The sequence below is a fragment of the Anomaloglossus baeobatrachus genome, chromosome 7 (assembly GCF_048569485.1).
Source record: "Anomaloglossus baeobatrachus isolate aAnoBae1 chromosome 7, aAnoBae1.hap1, whole genome shotgun sequence".
NCBI classification, from domain to species: Eukaryota; Metazoa; Chordata; class Amphibia; order Anura; family Aromobatidae; genus Anomaloglossus; species Anomaloglossus baeobatrachus.
Window position 1 is genome coordinate 240,837,865 of NC_134359.1, and position 23,642 is coordinate 240,861,506.

Sequence of the window (23,642 nt, forward strand, 5' to 3'; positions counted from 1 at the left end):
CAGATAACGGCAAGCTGGTTAAACATTTTTTAGAAGCAGAATCTGCTTTCCATTCTTTTAACCACAAGGCTCTGCGCAAAACCACAGAGTTGGCGGATGCCATTGAGGTACGGCTCGTAGAGTCTAGTACCGCATTGATAGCGTAGGTCGCAAACGCAGTCATTTGCGTAGTTAAGGACGCCACTTGCGGCACTGCTGGACTTAAGAAAGAGTCCACCTGTGCCAGACCAGCTGAAATAGCTTGGAGCGCCCACACGGCCGCGAATGCTGGAGCAAACGACGCGCCAATAGCTTCATAGACAGATTTCAACCAAAGGTCCATCTGTCTGTCATTGGCATCTTTAAGTGAAGCCCCATCTTCCACTGCAACTATGGATCTAGCTGCCAGCCTGGATATTGGAGGGTCCACTTTTGGACACTGGGTCCAGCGTTTGACCACGTCAGGGGGAAAGGGATAACGTGTATCCTTCAGACGTTTGGAAAAACGCTTGTCCGGATAAGCATGGTGTTTCTGGATAGATTCTCTGAAGTCAGAGTGGTCCAGAAAAGTACTCAATTTACGCTTGGGATACAGGAAGAAGGGAATTTTGTTACTTACCGTAAATTCCTTTTCTTCTAGCTCTTATTGGGAGACCCAGACGATTGGGGTATAGCTACTGCCCTCCGGAGGCCACACAAAGCACTACACTAAAAAGTGCAAGGCCCCTCCCCTTCTGGCTATACCCCCCCGTGATATCACGGGTTCTCCAGTTTTAGTGCCAAAGCAAGAAGGAGGAAAGCCAATAACTGGTTTAAACAAATTAACTCCGAGTAACATCGGAGAACTGAAAAACCGTTCAACATGAACAACATGTGTACCCGCAAACAACAAAAAAATCCCGAAGGACAACAGGGCGGGTGCTGGGTCTCCCAATAAGAGCTAGAAGAAAAGGAATTTACGGTAAGTAACAAAATTCCCTTCTTCTTCAGCGCTCTATTGGGAGACCCAGACGATTGGGACGTCCAAAAGCTGTCCCTGGGTGGGTAAAGAAATACCTCATGTTAGAGCTGCAAGACAGCCCTCCCCTATGGGGAAGCCACTGCCACCTGCAGGGCTCTTCTACCTATGCTGGCGTCCGCCGAAGCATAGGTATGCACCTGATAATGTTTGGTGAAAAATGTGCAGGCTCGACCAGGTAGCTGCCTGGCACACCTGTTGAGCCGTAGCCTGGTGTCGTAATGCCCAAAACGCACCTACGGCTCTGGTAGAATGGACCTTCAGCCCTGAAGGAACCGGAAGCCCCGCAGAACGGTAGTCTTCAAGAATTGGTTCTTTGATCCATCGAGCCATGGTGGCTTTAGAAACCTGCAACCCCTTGCGCGTACCAGCGACAAGGACAAAAAATGCATCAGAGCGGCGCATGGGCGCCGTGCGGGAAATGTAGATTCTGAGTGCTCTCACCAGAACTAACAACTGTAAATCCTTTTCATACCGGAGAACCGGATGAGAACAAAAGGAAGGAAAGGGTATATCCCGATTAAGAAGAAACGCGGATACAACCTTAGGGAGAAACTCCTGAATAGGGCGCAGCACTACCTTGTCCTGGTGGAACACTAGGAAGGGAGCCTTGAATGACAGAGCCGCCAGCTTAGACACTCGCCGAAGCGACGTGATCGCAACCAGAAAGGCCACTTTCTGTGACAGGCGCGAAAGGGAAACTTCCCTCAGAGGCTCGAAATGCGGCTTCTGGAGAGCAACTAGTACCCTGTTCAGATCCCATGGATCTAACGGCCGCTTGTACGGGGGCACAATATGACAAACCCCCTGTAGTAACGTGCGCACCTTAGGAAGACGTGCTAGACGCTTCTGAAAAGAACACGGATAGTGCCGAGACTTGCCCTTAAAGGGAGCCGAGCGACCAACCTCTTTCCCAACCAGATTGCAGGAGGGAAGGCAAAGTAGGCAATGCCGATGGCCAGGGAGACCCTCCCTGAGCAGAACACTAAGATAAAAATATCTTCCACGAGTTGTGGTAGATCTTGGCAGACCGCGGCTGGCTAGCCCGTCTCATGGTGGCAATGACGTCGTGCTCACGGTCGACCGACGGTGAGATGCCACAGATCACGGTACCACGACCTCCCCGGCCAGTCTGGGGCGACGAGGATGGTGTGGCAGCAATCGGTAGCTGGAACTGTGACCAATCCTGAGCCAAGGCGCCTGTCGCCAGAGCTCTTTGATCGTAAGACCGCGTCATGAAAATCGGGACCTTGTTGTTGCCGAGAAGCCATGACGTCGACGTCCGTCTTCATCCTGCGTCTACAGAATTCTTGCAAACAAACGGGTGCAGAGCCCATTCCCCTGCGTCCACGCCCTGGCGACTGAGGAAGTCTGCTTCCTAGTGTCGTACGCCCGGGATGTGAACAGCTGATATGGTGTATGCTCTGTCTTCTACCCATAGCAGAATCCGCCGGACCTCTTGGGAGGCTTGTCGACTGCGTAGTCCGCCTTGGTGGTTGGTGTATGCCACCGCTGTAGATAGTCCGACTGAATTCGGATCTATTTGCATTCCAGCCACTGCAGGAAGGCTTGCAGTGCAAGATACACTGCCCAGAGCTCCAGACCACTGAGTTGAAGAGTGGACTCCTCTGAAGATGGTCTTTGACCGTCTGGAAAAGCTAAAACTCGCCTCTGGATGAGGCGCCTCCTTGAAGGAGAGACTGTCCCCTCGTCTGTAGTGAACGCTGTTTGTCCAGCGGAAGCTTCACTATCGCTGAGAGAGTGTGAAAACTCTCCAGGAGATGCCAGCGATTGGGTTCAACCTTGAAAAGTTGAAGACCCACCCGAAACTCTGGGAAGGGTCCAGCGCCATGTTCAGGTTGTGTTGGCATGCTTGTAAAGGAGAGTGCCTTGACCAGTAGATTGCCCAAGTAAAGGATCACAGAGTGACCGTGAGAGCGCGGGACTGCTCCCTCTGCTGCCACGAACTTGGTGAACACCCGTGGGGCTGTCGCCAGCCAAAGGGTATGGCTACGAAACGAAATATTCTCGTCTTTAATAACGAATCGTAGCCAACGCCGGTGCCTCGGAGCAATCGGCACGTGTAGATAAGCATCCTGATGTCTATTGAAGCTAGGAAAACTCCTTGAGACAGAGAGGCAATGACGGAGCGGAGTGATGCCATCCGGAACCGCCTGGTTTTCACGTGCTCGTTAAGCAGTATAAAGTCCAGAACGGGACGGAAGGAGCCGTCCTATTTTGGCACCACGACCAGGTCGGGGCAAAATGCGTATCTGGTTCCTGAAGAGGAACAGGGATTACCGCTCTTTCCGCCTGCAGAAGAGCCTCGGCTCGGTCGGTGCGGTAGTTTGAAAACAAACTGACTCTCACTCACAGGCCCTCAACCTGCGGTAGGTAAATGCCGCTAAAGCGGGGGAGTCTGCCCCCCCGCGGTTGCGGAGTGAGAGAGCTGAAAATTATGAGGAAAACGCTTTGGTAGCGGATCCTCCGGCTGCCTTCCCCGGGCGTGAATTGAGCCCGCTAGGAATCTATGCCCTTCTGGGCTTTTTGAGTCGTCTTGGATAGTTGAATGATTTCATTCAACCCTTACCAACAGACTATCACTAGATAAAGGCAACCTGGTTAAGCACTTCGTTGGAAGCAGCCTCTGTTCCAATCTCTCAACTACTAGCCTCTGCGTAAAAACACGGAGTTGGCGGATGCCACTGACGTCCGGCTCGTAGAGTCTCGGACAGCAATAACAGCATGATTCGCCATGCCGACATTGCGAGTTAAAGACGCTGCTGGGACCGAGAGTACCTGTGACAGCGACCCTCTGCGCAATACTAGCTGAAATAGCTTGGAGTGCCTTCACGGCTGCGACTGCCGGAGCAGCCGACCTGCCGATAGCTTCATAGACAGATTGCAACCAGAGGCCAATCTGCCTGTCAATGGCATTTTGAAGTGAAGTCCTATCCACCACTACAACTATAGATCTAGCTGCAAGCATGGAGATTGGGGGATCCACATTTGGATACTGGGTCTAGCGCTTGACCACGTCAGGGGGAGCGACACGTGTCTCATTAATACGGTCGGAGAAACGCTTATCGTGATAAGCGTGTCGTTTCTGGACTGCGTCTCTGGAGTCAGAGTGCTAAACAAGTACTCAATATATAGAGATTTCTCTTGCTGTGAAGCTGACCCCTCCACTGGAGGAGTTGAGGGAGAAATACCCAACCTTTCGTTGATGGACGCAATAAGATTATTCACTATAGCGTCACCATCCGGTGTATCCGGATTGAGAGCGGTCTCAGGAACAGAGTCCTGAACAGCTACGTCTGCCTCATCGTACAGAGAGTACTCCAGCTGGGACCTTGCCCAGTGATGTAGTCGAGGGCTAATGCCAGCGAGCCCGCTTAGGCCATCTGGGACTGTCGATCGTGTCGGATGCCTGCTCTCTGGGATGCCTGGAATCACTCTGGCGCCTTGAGATGCTCCAGATCAGGGCGGCCAGGGTCATTGCAACCATATTGCCCACGGTCTGCTTGGGGTGCAAAGTCTGTAAGATGTCAGTCATAGTCACAGACAATATATCAGCGGAAAAACTGCAACTTCGTCCCTGTCTCTGGACAGAGATCACAGGTGGTTCCTTTGGCCACATATAGCAGAGACCCCGGTTGAGCAATTGCACGCACTGGGGGTCCTGAAACCGTATGACATGCAGTACAAGCAGCATAGAAAGCCCGTGCATTGGCAACTTGTCTTTTTCTGCTGTTGTTGTCTAGCTATCTAAGAGCCTAGCCGAGGATAGCGACCATACAGTGAATAGTCATACAAGCATGAAGTACAAATAAACACTTCAGCACATGTAGTACACGCAGCATTGAAAACTTGTGGCTTGGCACATTTGCGCTTCTGCTGCTGTTGTCTATTTATCTAGGAGCATGAGACAAGGATAGCGACATACAGTGAATGTATAGCATACAGCATGACAGTAAACACTGCAGCCCATGCAATCCAAGCAGCATTGAAAGCTTGCGCGTTAGCACCCTAGCCTTTCTGCTGCTGATGTCTATTTATCCAGGAACATTAGCCAAGGATAGCGACATACAGTGAATGTATAGCATACAAGCATGACAGTAAACACTGCAGCCAATGCAAACGAAGAAGCATTGAAAGCTTGTGCCTCAGCAGCATTGCTTATTTGCTGCTGTTGCCCAGAATAGCGACAGTACAGTACAGTGCATAGCATATCAGCACACAGCCCAAAAGCCCACTTCAGCATTAGTGGTGTCAGTTGCTTACCGCCCGCACAAGAGCGGGTGCGAGGTCGCCCAAAAACCTGTGACTGGTTCCGTTCTCCCAGAGTGGAAACCATAATGGCTGCCGGCTTCTCTTCCCCGTCCTGTGCAGAGGGGCGGGCCGTGGGCGAGCCCCAGCCAAGAGCGGGAACCCGGCGTCTCACTGTGTTCAGTGAGAGGGGGCTGGAGAATGCAAAGCAGACTCCAGCTCCCTGCGCTGAGCTACTGTACAGCGTCCCGCCCCTCCTCTGACTGGCAGGGCTGGGGCGGGAACGAAACGAAAACTAGGCCGCAAAGCCGGGGACTCTAGTAATAAGCGCGGCCGTCCTATGTGCACGGCCGACGCCGAAGTCCCCCGGCGCACCACAAGTCCCAGCCGCGCCACAATGTAAAAAACAACCAGCAGCGGCCGGCGCGGCCGTTTTCAATACATAAATTCACTCAGCAAAGCTGCAGTGAATAATAGCACATGCGCTCCGCGCTGTTGTCCCCGGCGCACTAACACTCCCAGCAATGCTGGTGTGTGTGGGCGCGATGTGCATGGGAACACAGAGTACCTTGATGTAGCAGGGCCCTGTCCCTGACGATACTCAGCTCCATATCCAGCAGGTTCTTTTGGGTCTGTGGATGGAGCTCGGTCTCTGTGCCTGGAGACCGGTAAGATCCCACTTCACCCAGAGCCCCTCATGGGGATGGGGAAGGAAAACAGCATGTGGGCTCCGGCCTCTGTACTAGCAATAAGTACCTCAACCTTACAACACCATCCACGGGTGAGAAGGGAGCATGCTGGGGACCCTACATGGGCCCTCTTTTCTTCCATCCGACATAGTCAGCAGCTGCTGCTGACTAAAATCTGTGGAGCTATGCATGGATGTCTGACCTCCTTCGCACACAAAGCTAAAACTGGAGAACCCGTGATATCACGGGGGGGTATAGCCAGAAGGGGAGGGGCCTTGCACTTTTTAGTGTAGTGCTTTGTGTGGCCTCCGGAGGGCAGTAGCTATACCCCAATCGTCTGGGTCTCCCAATAGAGCGCTGAAGAAATGGAATTTCTCCTGCTGGGCAGCTGCCTCCTCTGCTGAAGGGGCTGGGGGAGAAATATCCAACAGCCTATTGATGGCCGCTATAAGGTCATTTACCATGGCGTCACCATCTGGCGTATCCAAATTGAGTGCGGTGTCAGGACCAGACTCCTGATCACCCATCTCTGTCTCATCATATAGAGACCCTTCTCGCTGAGACCCTGACCCGCGTGACGACGTGGAGGGTCTCTCCCAGCGAGCTCGCTTAGGCGGCCTGGGACTGTCATCAGAGTCAGAGTCCTCAGCCTGTGATGCCTGGGACCCCCTTGAAGTACGGATTAGTTCCAACTGAGGGGGACCGGGGAACATAGACACAGCAGTGTCCATGGTCTGAGCAACTGGCCTGGACTGCAAGGTCTCCAGGATTTTTGTCATCGTCACAGACATTTTATCAGCAAAGACTGCAAATTCTGTCCCCGTCACCGGGGTAGGGTTCACAGGCGTCTCTGCCTGGGCTACCACCACCATAGGCTCTGGCTGACGAAGTGCCACTGGGACTGAACATTGCACACAATGAGAGTCGTTGGAGCCTGCTGGTAGATTAGCCCCACATGCTGTACAAGCAGTGTATACAGCCCGTGCCTTGGCACCCTTGCGTTTTGTGGATGACATGTTGCTGTCTCCTCAGAGCAATATAGGGGTATACAGCCAAGAAGCGACCGTACAGTACAGTATATATATATATATGTCTGGTACAGTAAAAAGTACACCAATACTACACTGTGGCACTAGTGGGGCCAGCACTAATGTGCTGCTTACCGCCCGCTAAACGCGGGTGTGTGGTCGCCAGAAATCCCTAGTCTGGGTCTCCCAGAGCCTGTGTCCGTCCTCCAGCCAGACTGCATGCAGGAATGGCTGCCGGCGTCCTGTGGAGGGGGGGGGCGGGCCCTGGGCGTGCTCAGACCAAAAGCGGGAAACTGCGTCCCACTGTGCCTAGTGAGAGGGCTGGAGCATGTAAATAAGGCTCCAGCCCTCGGCGCAGACGATTGCACAGCGTCTGTCCCATTCCCTGATTGACAGGGTGGGGGCGGGAACGAAGCGGAGCTAGGCCGCAAAAGCCGGGGACTAAAGTTATAAGCGCCGCCGCCGTAAAAGCGCGGTCGGCGCTAAGTCCCCGGCGCACTACAAGTCCCAGCCGCGCCGCCGCTCCGAGAGTGGCCGGCGCGGTAGTTCCCAGCACATGAAGTCACACAGCTAAGCTGCTGTGACTCAAACCCCAGCGTGCAGCGCCACTGTCCCCGGCGCACTAACACACCCAGCAAGTCTGGCGTGTGCGTGCCTGTCAGTACGGGGACACAGAGTACCTGAAAGTTGCAGGGCCATGTCCCTGAACGGTACCCCGGCTCCTTATCCAGCAGGTTCACTGGGTCTGTGGATGGAGCCCGGCCTCAGGGCTTGGGGGCCGGCAAGATCCCACTTCCTCAGAGCCCCTCAGGGGGATGGGGAAGGAAAACAGCATGTGGGCTCCAGCCTCTGTACCCGCAATGGGTACCTCAACCTTACAAACCACAAGTGGGGAAAGAAGGGAGCATGCTGGGGGCCCCATATGGGCCCTCTTTTCTTCCATCCGACATAGTCAGCAGCTACTGCTGACTAAACAGTGGAGCTATGCGTGGATGTCTGACCTCCTTCGCACAAAGCAGAAAACTGGTGAGCCAGTGATCCCACTGGGGGTGTATAGCCAGAAGGGGAGGGGCCTTACACTTTTTAGTGTAATTGCTTTGTGTGGCCTCCGGAGGCAGTGCTATACACCAATCGTCTGGGTCTCCCAATGGAGCGCCGAAGAAAAGTTGTATTTGTTTAGCTTAGCAAAAAAAGAAGTCTCAGAGAAGATCTCATTTATATCCTGTAGACTGTGAGCCCTCACGGGCAGGATCCTCTCTCCTCCTGTACCAGTCTGTTATGTACTGTTAATGATTGTTGTACGTATACCCTTTCACTTGTAAAGCGCCATGGAATAAATGGCGCTATAATAATAAATAATAATAATAATTTATATGTATAAATATGTGTGGTCAATACGAAGGACTGATGTTGGGGGGAGACCTCCAGGGGGTCTCTCAGAGTCTCGGAGGAGGATTCCAGATCAGAACTGCGCAGATGTATAAGAATCAGGAAAATGACCCCACAGAGACGTATCTTTATTTGGGAGAAGCACAGTAGAGGTTTTCTGACCCTTGTATTCAAAGCATAGCATATTTATACAGTTTTCCTGCATTTTAATCAATCAATAAGCTTGGGTCTAGATCATTTCCTTATCTGGACATTCTTCCCTGTACAACATTCCTTTAGTAAGTCATTCAGGTGTGTCTGGGAATGGACGAGAGTCTACTCAAGAATGTTACTTATTCATGAGTCTAACCGGTTTTCAAAGTATCTATTCTATTTAGGCCTAAACAGTTTGCTTATACATTCCTTCAACATTTCAGTCAGGTATATGTGGAAAAGCAATACACAAAGCATTCAGAAAACAGATTATCTTATTATATTACACTGGATACACGATTCATAGCCTAGGCCTTCACACTGACATGACTTATTCCTTCCAAAGACAATACTAAGGACCAGGGGACACTCACTGCGAGTGGAAAGAGGCGATACTGACAGCTAAATAGGAAAGGGTTCTTTACAGTTAGAGCAGTCAGACTGTGGAATGCCCTACCACAAGAGGTAGTAATGGCAGACACTATAACAGCTTTTAAAAAAGGGCTGGATGATTTCCTCAGTACACACAATTGTTGGTTATAAATGACTGTGACAAATGTATAATTGGTGGAAGAAGAAGGGAATTTTGTTACTTACCGTAAATTCCTTCTCTTCTAGCTCCTATTGGGAGACCCAGACGATTGGGTGTATAGTACTGCCTCCGGAGGCCACACAAAGCATTACACTAAAAAGTGTAAGGCCCCTCCCCTTCTGGCTATACACCCCCAGTGGGATCACTGGCTCACCAGTTTTAGTGCAAAAGCAAGAAGGAGGAAAGCCAATAACTGGTTTAAACAAATTCACTCCGAAGTAACATCGGAGAACTGAAAACCATTCAACATGAACAACATGTGTACCCGAAAAACAACCAAAAATCCCGAAGGACAACAGGGCGGGTGCTGGGTCTCCCAATAGGAGCTAGAAGAAAAGGAATTTACGGTAAGTAACAAAATTCCCTTCTTCTTCGGCGCTCCATTGGGAGACCCAGACGATTGGGACGTCCAAAAGCTGTCCCTGGGTGGGTAAAGAAATACCTCATGTTAGGGCTGCAAAGACAGCCCTCCCCTACGGGGAGGCAACTGCCGCCTGCAGGACTCTTCTACCTAGGCTGGCGTCCGCCGAAGCATAGGTATGCACCTGATAATGTTTGGTGAAAGTGTGCAGACTCGACCAGGTAGCTGCCTGGCACACCTGTTGAGCCGTAGCCTGGTGTCGTAATGCCCAGGACGCACCCACGGCTCTGGTAGAATGGGCCTTCAGCCCTGATGGAACCGGAAGCCCCGCAGAACGGTAGGCTTCAAGAATTGGTTCTTTGATCCATCGAGCCAGGGTGGCTTTGGAAGCCTGCGACCCTTTGCGCTTACCAGCGACAAGGACAAAGAGTGCATCCGAGCGGCGCAGGGGCGCCGTGCGGGAAATGTAGATTCTGAGTGCTCTCACCAGATCCAACAAATGTAAATCCTTTTCATAACGATGAACTGCATGCGGATAAAAGGAAGGCAAGGAGATATCCTGATTAAGATGAAAAGAGGATACCACCTTAGGGAGAAACTCCTGAATGGGGCGCAGCACTACCTTGTCCTGGTGGAACACCAGGAAAGGAGCTTTGGATGACAGCGCTGCTAGTTCAGACACTCTCCGAAGAGACGTGACCGCTACCAGAAAGGCCACTTTCTGTGAGAGTCGAGAAAGTGACACATCCCTCAGAGGCTCGAAGAGCGGCTTCTGGAGAGCAACAAGGACCTTGTTTAGATCCCACGGATCTAACGGCCGCCTGTACGGAGGTACGATATGACAAACCCCCTGCAGGAACGTGCGCACCTGAGAAAGTCGTGCTAGACGCTTCTGAAAAAACACGGATAGTGCCGAGACTTGCCCTTTAAGGGAGCCGAGCGACAAGCCCTTTTCCAACCCAGATTGCAGGAAGGAAAGAAAGACAGGTAACGCGAATGGCCAGGGGGATACTCCTTGTGCAGAGCACCAGGATAAGAAAATCTTCCACGTTCTGTGGTAAATCTTAGCAGAAGTGGACTTCCTAGCCTGTCTCATGGTGGCCACGACCCCTTGGGGTAATCCTGAAGACGCTAGGATCCAGGACTCAATGGCCACACAGTCAGGTTCAGGGCCGCAGAATTCCGATGGAAAAACGGCCCTTGGGACAGTAAGTCTCGACGGTCTGGTAGTGCCCACGGTTGGCCGACCGTGAGATGCCACAGATCCGGGTACCACGACCTCCTCGGCCAGTCTGGGGCGACGAGTATGACGCGGCCGCAATCGGATCTGATCTTGCGTAACACTCTGGGCAAGAGTGCCAGAGGTGGAAACACATAAGGGAGCCGGAACTGCGACCAATCTTGCACTAAGGCGTCTGCCGCCAGAGCTCTTTGATCGCGAGACCGCGCTATGAAGGTCGGGACCTTGTTGTTGTGCCGAGACGCCATTAGGTCGACGTCCGGCACCCCCCAGCGGCGGCAGATTTCCTGAAACACGTCCGGGTGAAGGGACCATTCCCCTGCGTCCATGCCCTGGCGACTGAGGAAGTCTGCTTCCCAGTTTTCTACGCCCGGGATGTGAACTGCTGATATGGTGGATGCTCTTTCCTCCACCCACATCAGAATCCGCCTGACTTCCTGGAAGGCTTGCCGACTGCGTGTCCCTCCTTGGTGGTTGATGTATGCCACCGCTGTGGAGTTGTCCGACTGAATTCGGATCTGCTTTCCTTCCAGCCACTGCTGGAAGGCTAATAGGGCAAGATATACTGCCCTGATTTCCAGAACATTGATCTGAAGGGTGGACTCCTGCTGAGTCCACGTCCCTTGAGCCCTGTGGTGGAGAAAAAACTGCTCCCCACCCTGACAGACTCGCGTCTGTCGTGACCACTGCCCAGGATGGGGGCAGGAATGATCTTCCCTGTGATAATGAGGTGGGAAGAAGCCACCATTGCAGCGAGTCCTTGGCCGTCTGAGAAAGGGAGACTTTCCTGTCTAGGGAAGTTGTCTTCCCGTCCCATTGGCGGAGAATGTCCCATTGAAGTGGGCGCAGATGAAACTGCGCGAACGGGACTGCCTCCATTGCTGCCACCATCTTCCCTAGGAAGTGCATGAGGCGCCTTAAGGGGTGCGACTGACCCTGAAGGAGAGACTGCACCCCTGTCTGTAGTGACCGCTGCTTGTCCAGCGGAAGCTTCACTATCGCTGAGAGAGTATGAAACTCCATGCCAAGATACGTTAGTGATTGAGTCGGTTCCAGGTTTGACTTTGAAAAGTTGATGATCCACCCGAAAGTCTGGAGAGTCTCCAGCGCAACATTCAGGCTGTGTTGGCATGCCTCTTGAGAGGGTGCTTTGACAAGTAGATCGTCTAAGTAAGGGATAACCGAATGTCCCTGAGAATGCAAGACTGCTACCACTGCCGCCATGACCTTGGTGAAAACCCGTGGGGCTGTCGCCAGACCAAATGGCAGAGCTACGAACTGGAGATGGTCGTCTCCTATCACGAAACGTAGAAAACGTTGATGCTCTGTAGCAATTGGCACGTGGAGATAAGCATCTTTGATGTCTATTGATGCAAGGAAATCTCCTTGAGACATTGAGGCAATGACGGAGCGGAGGGTTACATCCGGAACCGCCTGGCCTTCACGTGCTTGGTGAGCAGTTTTATGTCCAGAAGGGAACGGAAAGAGCCACCCTTTTTTGGCACCCCAATCAGATTGGAGGAAAAAACCGTGTCTTGTTCCTGAAGAGGAACAGGGATTACCACTCATTCTGCCTGCAGAAGAGCATCGGCTCGGTGGGGGGGGGGGGGGGGAAGTTCTGAAGAATCGAGCCGGAGGACGAGAACAGAGCTCTATCCTGTACACGTGAGACACAATGTCTCTCACCCACCGGTCTGTGACCTGCGGCAGCTAAATGTCGCCAAGCGAGAGAGTCTGTGCCCGAGCCTGGGAAGGACCGAAACCTCGACTGTCCCCCCAGGACAGCATTACTAGGGTAAGTCGCAATGCAGACATTGCGAGGTTAAGGACACCACCTGCGGCACAGATGTACATGTGCTCAAGACCAGCTGCGCAAGACCAGCTGAAATAGCTTAGAGTGCCCATACGGCTGCGAATGCCGGAGCAACCGACACGCCGATAGCTTCACAGACAGATTTCAACCAGAGGTCCATCTGTCTGTCAATGGCATCTTTAAGTGAAGTCCCATCTCCACTGCAACTAAGCCAAGAGTAGCGACCGTACAGTGCAATGTATAGCATACAAGCATAAGTACAAATGAACACTTCAGCACATGCAATACAAGCAGCCTAGAAAAACTGTGCCTTAGCACCCTTGCTTTTTTGCTGCTGTTATCTCGCCATCTAGGAGGGCATATAGCCAAAGATAGCGACCGTACAGTGCAGTGTATAGCATACAAGCATAAAATACAAATGGACACTTCGGTATTTAGTGGGGTCAGCACTTCAGGTGCTGCTTACCGCCCGCCTATAACGCGGGTGTGTGGTCGCCAGAGCCCTGTGAGTGGTTGCCCAGAGCATGTCTGCGTTCCCCAGCTCGGACTGCGTGCAGGAATGGCTGCCGGCATCCTTCTCCAGCTCGTGTGACGAGGGGCGGGCCGTGGGCGTGCCCCAGACAAGAGCGGGAAACTGGCGTCCCACTGTGTCCAGTGAAGGGGGCTGGAGAATGCAAAGCAGACTCCAGCCCTCGGCGCTGACTGTCTGTACAGCGTCCCGCCTCACCCCTGACTGGCAGGGCTGGAGGCGGGAACGAAACGAAAACTAGGCCGCAAAGCCGGGGACTCGAGTAATAAGCGCGGCCGTCCATGTGCACGGCCAGCGCGGAAGTCCCCGGCGCACCACAAGTCCCAGCCGCGCCACAATGTAAAAAACACCCAGCAGCGGCCGGCGCGGCAGTTCCCAATACATAAAGTCACTCAGCAAAGCTGTAGTGAATAATAGCACGAGCGCTCCGCGCTGTTGCACCCGGCGCACTAACACTCCCAGCAATGCTGGTGTGTGTGTGCGCGATGTGTACGGGGACACAGAGTACCTTAATGTAGCAGGGCCTGTCCCTGACGATACTCAGCTCCATATCCAGCAGGTTCTCTGGGTCTGTGGATGGAGCCCGGTTTCAGTGCCTGGAGACCTGTAAGATCCCACTTCGCCCAGAGCCCTGAGGGGGGATGGGGAAGGAAAACAGCATGTGGGCTCCAGCCTCCGTACCCGCAATGGGTACCTCAACCTTAACAAACACCCGACAAAAGTGGGGTGAGAAGGGAGCATGCTGGGGGCCCTAGTATGGGCCCTCTTTTCTTCCATCCGACATAGTCAGCAGCTACTGCTGACTAAACAGTGGAGCTATGCGTGGATGTCTGACCTCCTTCGCACAAAGCAGGAAACTGGTGAGCCAGTGATCCCACTGGGGGTGTATAGCCAGAAGGGGAGGGGCCTTACACTTTTTAGTGTAATGCTTTGTGTGGCCTCCGGAGGCAGTACTATACACCCAATCGTCTGGGTCTCCCAATGGAGCGCCGAAGAAAGTTGAAGGGACGGATCTAGGTCTTTTTTTTTTTAACCTATGTAGCCATGTACAAATTAGACCCCTGTATCACCTCTCCAGGGTGCGGTGGGGGTAGTCTCCAGTCCTTGCTCCAGATACTGTCGGAGTTCTCCGGCGTGCTTCACCAGCAGTCGGAGGAGTCGGAGGGTGGCCATCACAATGACGTCGTCTGTGCTCTGCTTAGAGGGGCTGGTGAGGTGCAATCGTGGATCATCTTCATCCAGTGACACCTACACAGGAGAACACACGGGAGAATTCCCCATTAGTGATTACATAAAAAAACTCTACAATACTTAGATGACTTGAAAGAATTTCGTTCACTTTAAACACGAATTTACAAAATTTATAGAAAAACATGAACAAACTTGTAATCTAAAAGAGAACAAGACACGTTTTTACATGTCTAGGTACTTTAAAGTCTTATAAATAATTCTGGAAATTTTTTTGCGTACTATTACTAATTACTCCTGAAAACCTATGAATAATTTGGCAACTGGATTTTACCGTACTCAGCAATGAGCAGTCTACTGAAATACAAAGTCTCTCTTAGCATTGGTTCATCTGAGTTAAAGGGAATCTATCTGCAGGTTTTTGCTATGTAACCTAAGAACACCATAATGTAAGGACAGAGACCCTGATTCCAGTGATGTGTCACTTACTGGGTTGTGTGTTGTTGTCAATATAATCAATGTTGTATCAGCAAGAGATTATCACTACAGGACTGTGTGCCTTGTGCTTCCCAGTGCAACCTCGATCCCACCACTGGAGTTTTCTGCCTATGCAGTGTACACAGAAAGCTGACAATCACTGGTGTGTCTAGGGTTATACAGATCTCCGCATTTTCAGCACGGCTACATCTGCAGCAGAGAAAGAAGGGAATTTTGTTTACTTACCGTAAATTCCTTTTCTTCTAGCTCCAATTGGGAGACCCAGACAATTGGGTGTATAGCTACTGCCTCCGGAGGCCGCACAAAGTACTACACTTAAAAGTGTAAGGCCCCTCCCCTTCTGGCTATACACCCCCCCGTGGGAGCACGGGTCCCTCAGTTTTAGTGCAAAAGCAAGAAGGAGGAAAGCCAATAACTGTTTCAAAAACAAATTCAATCCGATAACAATATCGGAGAACGTAACTTATCAACATGAACAACATGTGTACCCGAAAAACAAATACCCTAAGAAAAAACAGGGCGGGTGCTGGGTCTCCCAATTGGAGCTAGAAGAAAAGGAATTTACGGTAAGTAAACAAAATTCCCTTCTTTTTCGCTCCTAATTGGGAGACCCAGACAATTGGGACGTCCAAAAGCAGTCCCTGGGTGGGTAAAAGAATACCTCGTGATCGGGCTGTCAGGCAGCCCTTTCTTACAGGTGGGCCACCGCCGCCTGCAGGACTTGTCTACCTAGGCTGGCATCCGCCGAAGCGTAGGTATGCACCTGATAATGCTTGGTAAAAGTGTGCAGACTCGACCAGGTAGCCGCCTGGCACACCTGCTGAGCCGTAGCCTGATGCCGTAATGCCCAGGACGCACCCACGGCTCTGGTAGAATGGGCCTTCAGTCCAGAAGGAGTCGGAAGCCCAGCAGAACGGTAGGCGTGAAGAATTGGTTCCTTGATCCACCGCGCAAGGGTGGATTTGGAAGCTTGCGACCCTTTATGCTGACCAGCGACCAGGATAAAGAGTGCATCCGAACGGCGCAGAGGCGCCGTGCGGGAAATGTAGATCCTGAGTGCTCTCACCAGGTCCAACAGATGCAAACCCTTTTCAAATTGGTGAACGGGATGCGGACACAAAGACGGTAAAGTGATATCCTGATTGAGATGAAAGGAAGATACCACTGTGAGGCAAACCCTGGGATATGAAGATGAATTATGACTTCCAGTCATAATCGCTCTCATCACTCCATGGCAGTGCCCCCTCCCTTCTTGTTCTCAGATGTCCAGCATCTGTGAAGGTGTCACATCCTAGCAACACATCCCATGGCCATCTCCTGTGATATGGAGATTAGGTGATGTGGGAACAATGGACACAGGATGACTCCCTGCCGTGACCCTGTAGTAGGGGCTGCTATCTAGTTAGCCAGCTTGGAAGTATCCAGACAGGACGACTCCAGTAAAAAATGGTTCATATCTCGCAAGCCATATTTCCGATAAATATGGCAACCATAAAAATGGTGTCTCCGCATGCGGACGATGCTGGCACACCCTTTTTATGGGAGCAGGACCTGGGGAAATACCCCAGGCGTGATATCAGCCAATGGGGAACTAGTAGACAAGTCATGAGTCCTCTCGTTCTGTAGCTAAATTCATAGCTGTCACAATGAGAGCGTCGGCGTCCGCCTACGACGCTCCCAGGCCAAGTTATGGCCATATTCCATGTTGTGGATTTTGTCCATAACTCCAGCCAGGGGTGGAGCAGTGCTCCCTCTGAGGTCACTAAGGTAGGAGGGGACCTGGATTTGCCCAGGTTGATAACCCTACTTCGGCCATTTTCCAGTGTTCTTTTGCTCGGGGGCCTGGTTGGGAAAGACCTGTGAGGGAGTTCCTGGAAACCTGGTCTACAGCGCCCCCCTGTGGCCAGACGCACAAGGTAACTGCTGGAACTGTGTATGCCTGTTTGTAACCCATGCTTTGCTTGTAACTGTACTCTGACATATGTATATTCTGTAGATTCCCTATTGTATATATTGTAGTTTCTAGTGTGGCTTTAGGCCGATTAAATTATATAATTAATCTTGGGCTGTTCTGTTATCTCGATCTTGAATCCCACGTCTGTGTGTTCGGCTAATAGTTACCGTGAAGCGGTTGGTGGCAGCGAGTTGTGCCAAGGATTATTGTGGGGAGGCCAGTGAGATTCGGGGAGGTTTTATATATTCCGCCCGGAGGAATATATACCCTACTCTCACCGGGGACCCTTCAATAATCGGCATAAGTAGTATAGCGGCCTCCTTGCTTATTGTCGGGCAATTCCATAATTGGCCTGACTATAAGAGGGGCGCTAGAGAGCGCGTCACGTGCTCTGTCTGTCGGTCGGGAGGTATAAAGGAGGGGTGACCCCCCCACTTGTTACCCCCCGATTGTGACGTACTGGTAGCCAGCGCGGGGGATTTCTGAGTGACCCCCCCGGTGGTTCGTGACAACCACCTTGGGAAGAAACTCTGGAATTGGACGCAGTACTACCTTGTCTTGGTGAAACACCAGGAAGGGAGATTTGCAAGATAACGCCGCCAGCTCTGACACTCTCCGAAGAGACGTGACCGCCACCAGAAAAGCCACTTTCTGTGAAAGCCGAGAAAAGGAAATCTCCTTCATAGGCTCGAAAGGTGGCTTCTGGAGAGCAATTAGAACCTTGTTCAGATCCCAGGGTTCCAATGGCCGCTTGTAAGGGGGAACGATATGACAAACCCCTTGCAGGAACGTGCGTACCTTAGGAAGTCGCGCCAGGCGCTTCTGAAAGAATACGGATAGCGCAGAGACTTGTCCTTTAAGGGAGCTAAGCGACAAACCTTTTTCCAACCCAGACTGCAGGAAGGAAAGAAAAATAGGCAATGCAAATGGCCAGGGAGAAACTCCCTGCCCTGAGCGGAGCACCAAGATAAGAATATCTTCCACGTTCTGTGGTAGATCTTGGCGGAGGATGGGTTCCTAGCCTGTCTCATGGTGGCAACAACATCATGAGATAAACCTGAGGTCCCTAGGATCCAGGACTCAATGGCCACACAGTCAGGTTCAGGGCCGCAGAATTCAGATGGAAAAACGGCCCTTGAGACAGCAAGTCTGGACGGCCTGGTAGCGCCCACGGTTGTCCTACCGTAAGATGCCACAGATCCGGGTACCACGACCTCCTTGGCCAGTCTGGAGCGACGAGAATGGCGCAACGGCAGTCGGACCTGATTTTGCGGAGCACTCTGGGCAACAATGCCAGAGGTGGAAACACATAAGGTAGTCGGAACTGCGACCAATCCTGAACTAAGGCGTCTGCCGCCAGAGCTCGGTGATCGTGAGACCGTGCCATGAAAACCGGGACCTTGTTGTTGTGCCGTGACGCCATCAGGTCGACGTCCGGCATCCCCCAGCGGCGACAGATCTCCTGAAACACGTCCGGGTGAAGGGACCATTCCCCTGCGTCCATGCCCTGGCGACTGAGAAAGTCTGCTTCCCAGCTTTCCACGCCTGGGATGTGAACTGCGGATATGGTGGATGCTGTGTTTTCCACCCACGTCAGAATCCGCCGGACTTCTTGAAAGGCTTGCCGACTGCGTGTTCCCCCTTGGTGGTTGATGTACGCCACCGCTGTGGAATTGTCCGACTGAATCCGGATCTGCTTGCCCTCCAGCCACTGTTGGAAGGCTCGCAGAGCAAGATAGACTGCTCTGATTTCCAGAACATTGATCTGAAGGGTGGACTCTCTCTGAGTCCACGTACCCTGAGCCCTGTGGTGAAGAAACACTGCTCCCCACCCCGATAGGCTCGCATCTGTCGTGACCACCGCCCAGGATGGGGGTAGGAACGACTTTCCTTTTGACAATGAGGTGGGAAGAAGCCACCATCGGAGAGAGTCCTTGGCTGCCTGAGAGAGGGAGACATCCCTGTCGAGGGACGTCGACTTCCCGTCCCATTGGCGGAGAATGTCCCATTGTAGAGGGCGCAGATGAATCTGCGCGAAAGGGACTGCTTCCATTGCTGCCACCATCTTCCCTAGGAAATGCATGAGGCGCCTCAAGGAGTGGGACTGGTTCTGCAGGAGAGATTGCACCCCTGTCTGCAGAGAGCACTGCTTGTCCAGTGGAAGCTTCACTATCGCTGAGAGAGTATGAAACTCCATGCCAAGATATGTTAGTGATTGGGTCGGGGCTAGATTTGACTTTGAAGAAGGGAATTTTGTTACTTACCGTAAATTCCTTTTCTTCTAGCTCCTATTGGGAGACCCAGACGATTGGGTGTATAGCACTGCCTCCGGAGGCCACACAAAGCATTACACTAAAAAGTGTAAGGCCCCTCCCCTTCTGGCTATACACCCCCAGAGGGATCACTGGCTCACCAGTTTTAGTGCAAAAGCAAGAAGGAGGAAAGCCAAGAACTGGTTTAAACAAATTCACTCCGAAGTAACGTCGGAGAACTGAAAACCGTTCAACATGAACAACATGTGTACCCGAAAAACAACCAAAAATCCCGAAGGACAACAGAGCGGGTGCTGGGTCTCCCAATAGGAGCTAGAAGAAAAGGAATTTACGGTAAGTAACAAAATTCCCTTCTTCTTCGGCGCTCCATTGGGAGACCCAGACGATTGGGACGTCCAAAAGCTGTCCCTGGGTGGGTAAAGAAATACCTCATGTTAGAGCCGCAAAGACAGCCCTCCCCTACGGGGAGGCAACTGCCGCCTGCAGGACTCTTCTACCTAGGCTGGCGTCCGCCGAAGCATAGGTATGCACCTGATAATGTTTGGTGAAAGTGTGCAGACTCGACCAGGTAGCTGCCTGGCACACCTGTTGAGCCGTAGCCTGGTGTCGTAATGCCCAGGACGCACCCACGGCTCTGGCAGAATGGGCCTTCAGCCCTGATGGAACCGGAAGCCCAGCAGAACGGTAGGCTTCAAGAATTGGTTCTTTGATCCATCGAGCCAGGGTGGCTTTTGAAGCCTGCGACCCTTTGCGCTTACCAGCGACAAGGACAAAGAGTGCATCCGAGCGGCGCAGGGGCGCCGTGCGGGAAATGTAGATTCTGAGTGCTCTCACCAGATCCAACAAATGTAGATCCTTTTCATACCGATGAACTGCATGCGGATAAAAGGAAGGCAAGGAGATATCCTGATTAAGGTGAAAAGAGGATACCACCTTAGGGAGAAACTCCTGAATGGGGCGCAGCACTACCTTGTCCTGGTGGAACACCAGGAAGGGAGCTTTGGATGACAGCGCTGCTAGTTCAGACACTCTCCGAAGAGACGTGACCGCTACCAGAAAAGCCACTTTCTGTGAGAGTCGAGAAAGTGACACATCCCTCAGGGGCTCGAAAGGCGGCTTCTGGAGAGCAACAAGGACCTTGTTTAGATCCCACGGATCTAACGGCCTCCTGTACGGAGGTACGATATGACACACCCCCTGCAGGAACGTGCGCACCTTAGACAGTCGCGCTAGACGCTTCTGAAAAAACACGGATAGTGCCGAGACTTGCCCTTTAAGGGAGCCGAGCGACAAGCCCTTTTCCAACCCAGATTGCAGGAAGGAAAGAAAGACAGGTAACGTGAATGGCCAGGGGGATACTCCTTGTGCAGAGCACCAGGATAAGAATATCTTCCACGTTCTGTGGTAGATCTTAGCAGACGTGGGCTTCCTAGCCTGTCTCATGGTGGCAACGACCCCTTGGGATAATCCTGAAGACGCTAGGATCCAGGACTCAATGGCCACACAGTCAGGTTCAGGGCCGCAGAATTCCGATGGAAAAACGGCCCTTGGGACAGTAAGTCTGGTCGGTCTGGTAGAGCCCACGGTTGGCCGACCGTGAGATGCCACAGATCCGGGAACCACGACCTCCTCGGCCAGTCTGGGGCGACGAGTATGACGCGGCCGCAATCGGATCTGATCTTGCGTAACACTCTGGGCAAGAGTGCCAGAGGTGGAAACACATAAGGGAGCCGGAACTGCGACCAATCTTGCACTAAGGCATCTGCCGCTAGAGCTCTTTGATCGCGAGACCGCGCTATGAAGGTCGGGACCTTGTTGTTGTGCCGAGACGCCATTAGGTCGACGTCCGGCACCCCCCAGCGGCGGCAGATTTCCTGAAACACGTCCGGGTGAAGGGACCATTCCCCTGCGTCCATGCCCTGGCGACTGAGGAAGTCTGCTTCCCAGTTTTCTACGCCCGGGATGTGAACTGCGGATATGGTGGATGCTCTTTCCTCCACCCACATCAGAATCCGCCTGACTTCCTGGAAGGCTTGCCGACTGCGTGTCCCTCCTTGGTGGTTGATGTATGCCACCGCTGTGGAGTTGTCCGACTGAATTCGGATCTGCTTTCCTTCCAGCCACTGCTGGAAGGCTAATAGGGCAAGATACACTGCCCTGATTTCCAGAACATTGATCTGAAGGGTGGACTCCTGCTGAGTCCACGTCCCTTGAGCCCTGTGGTGGAGAAAAAACTGCTCCCCACCCTGACAGACTCGCGTCTGTCGTGACCACTGCCCAGGATGGGGGCAGGAATGATCTTCCCTGTGATAATGAGGTGGGAAGAAGCCACCATTGCAGAGAGTCCTTGGTCATCTGAGAAAGGGAGACTGTCCTGTCTAGGGAAGTTGTCTTCCCGTCCCATTGGCGGAGAATGTCCCATTGAAGTGGGCGCAGATGAAACTGCGCGAACGGGACTGCCTCCATTGCTGCCACCATCTTCCCTAGGAAGTGCATGAGGCGCCTTAAGGGGTGCGACTGACCCTGAAGGAGAGACTGCACCCCTGTCTGTAGTGACCGCTGCTTGTCCAGCGGAAGCTTCACTATCGCTGAGAGAGTATGAAACTCCATGCCAAGATACGTTAGTGATTGAGTCGGTTCCAGGTTTGACTTTGAAAAGTTGATGATCCACCCGAAAGTCTGGAGAGTCTCCAGCGCAACATTCAGGCTGTGTTGGCATGCCTCTTGAGAGGGTGCTTTGACAAGTAGATCGTCTAAGTAAGGAATCACCGAATGTCCCTGAGAATGCAAGACTGCTACCACTGCCGCCATGACCTTGGTGAAAACCCGTGGGGCTGTCGCCAGACCAAATGGCAGAGCTACGAACTGGAGATGGTCGTCTCTGTCACAAACCACCGGGGGGGTCACTCAGAAATCCCCCGCGCTGGCTATCAGTACGTCACAATCGGGGGGTAACAAGTGGGGTCACCCCTCCTTTATACCTCCCGACCGACAGACAGAGCACGTGACGCGCTCTCTAGCGCCCCTCTTATAGTCAGGCCAATTATGGAATTGCCCGACAATAAGCAAGGAGGCCGCTATACTACTTATGCCGATTATTGAAGGGTCCCCGGTGAGAGTAGGGTATATATTCCCCCGACCTCCGCGGGCGGAATATATAATATCTTCCCGAATCTCACTGGCCTCCCCACAATAACCCTTGGCACAACTCGCTGCCACCAACCGCTTCACGGTAACTATTAGCCGAACACACAGACGTGGGATTCAAGATCGAGATAACAGAACAGCCCAAGATTAATTATATAATTTAATCAGCCTAAAGCACACTAGAACTACAATATATACAATAGGGAATCTACAGAATATACATATGTCAGAGTACAGTTACAATCAAAGCATGGGTTACAAACAGGCATACACAGTTCCAGCAGTTACCTTGTTGCGTCTGGCCACAGGGGGGCGCTGTACCCAGGTTTCTAGGATCCTTCCCACAGATGTTTCCTACACGTGCCCCCAGCGAGAAGAACCCTGGAAAATGGCCGAAGTAGGGTTATCAACCTGGGCAGATCCAGGTCCCCTCCTACCTTCGTGACCTCACAGGGAGCACTGCTCCACCCCTGGCTTGAGTTATGGACAATATCCCAACATGGAATATGGGCCATAACTTTGCCTGGGAGCGTCGTAGGCGGACGCCAATGCTCTCATTGTGACAGTTATGAATTTAGCTACAGAACGAGGGGACTCATGACCTGTCTGCCAGTTCCCCATTGGCTGATATCACGCCTGGGGCATTTCCCAATGTCCTGCTCCCATAAAAAGGGGGGTGCCGGCATCGTCCACATGCGGAGACACCATTTTTATGGTTGCCATATTTATCGGAAATATGGCTTGCGAGATATGAACCATTTTTTACTGGAGTCGTTCTGTCTGGCTATTTCCATAGCCTTGCTAATGAGATACAGCTCTTGTTACAGGGTGACGGCAGGGAGTCATCCTGTGTCCATTGTTCCCACACCACCTCATTTCCATATCACAGGACATGGCCATGGAGGTGTAAGTGGAACACTGAGAAAAGAAGGGAGGGGGCACTGCCAGGGAGTGATGAGGGACTATGACTGGAGTCATAATTCATCTTCATATCCCGGGATTTGCCTCACACCTCCCCCCTTTTGAGGGCGCTAGGGGGCAGCACACTCCGGTGTTCCCCCGTGCGCCCGTCCGCGACCTCTCCTTGTCGGGACAGCCCGTCTGCGTTACCGTGGTCACGGCCCCTTTTGTGGCGAATGGTGAAGTTGTATTGCTGGAGCGCAAGGCTCCATCGCAACAATCGCCCATTCGTCCCAGAGACGGTGTGCAACCAGCTGAGGGGATTGTGGTCCGTCTCCACGATGAAGTGGCGCCCGTATAGATAGGGTTGCAGACGCTGCAGGGCCCACACTATGGCCAGGCACTCCTTCTCCATCGTGGAATAGGCAACTTCCCTTGGTAACAGCTTCCTGCTCAGGTACAAGACTGGGTGCTCTTGGCTCGCAGAGTCCACCTGGCTGAGCACCGCACCGAGGCCGAAGTCACTGGCGTCGGTCTGTACTACAAACGGCCGCGTGAAGTCGGCTGCCTGTAGCACGGGCGG

At 52.5% G+C, this 23,642-nt stretch overlaps 1 protein-coding gene across 1 annotated transcript in view; it reads right to left on the minus strand.

Moving 5' to 3' along the window:
* SMG1 (SMG1 nonsense mediated mRNA decay associated PI3K related kinase) overlaps positions 1-23,642 on the minus strand; it is a 468,962-nt gene that overhangs the window by 166,844 nt on the left and 278,476 nt on the right. The window contains exon 35 of the mRNA XM_075319739.1: positions 14,170-14,347. Coding sequence (XP_075175854.1) covers positions 14,170-14,347 — 178 coding nt within the window. The remainder of the gene's footprint in view (positions 1-14,169; positions 14,348-23,642) is intronic.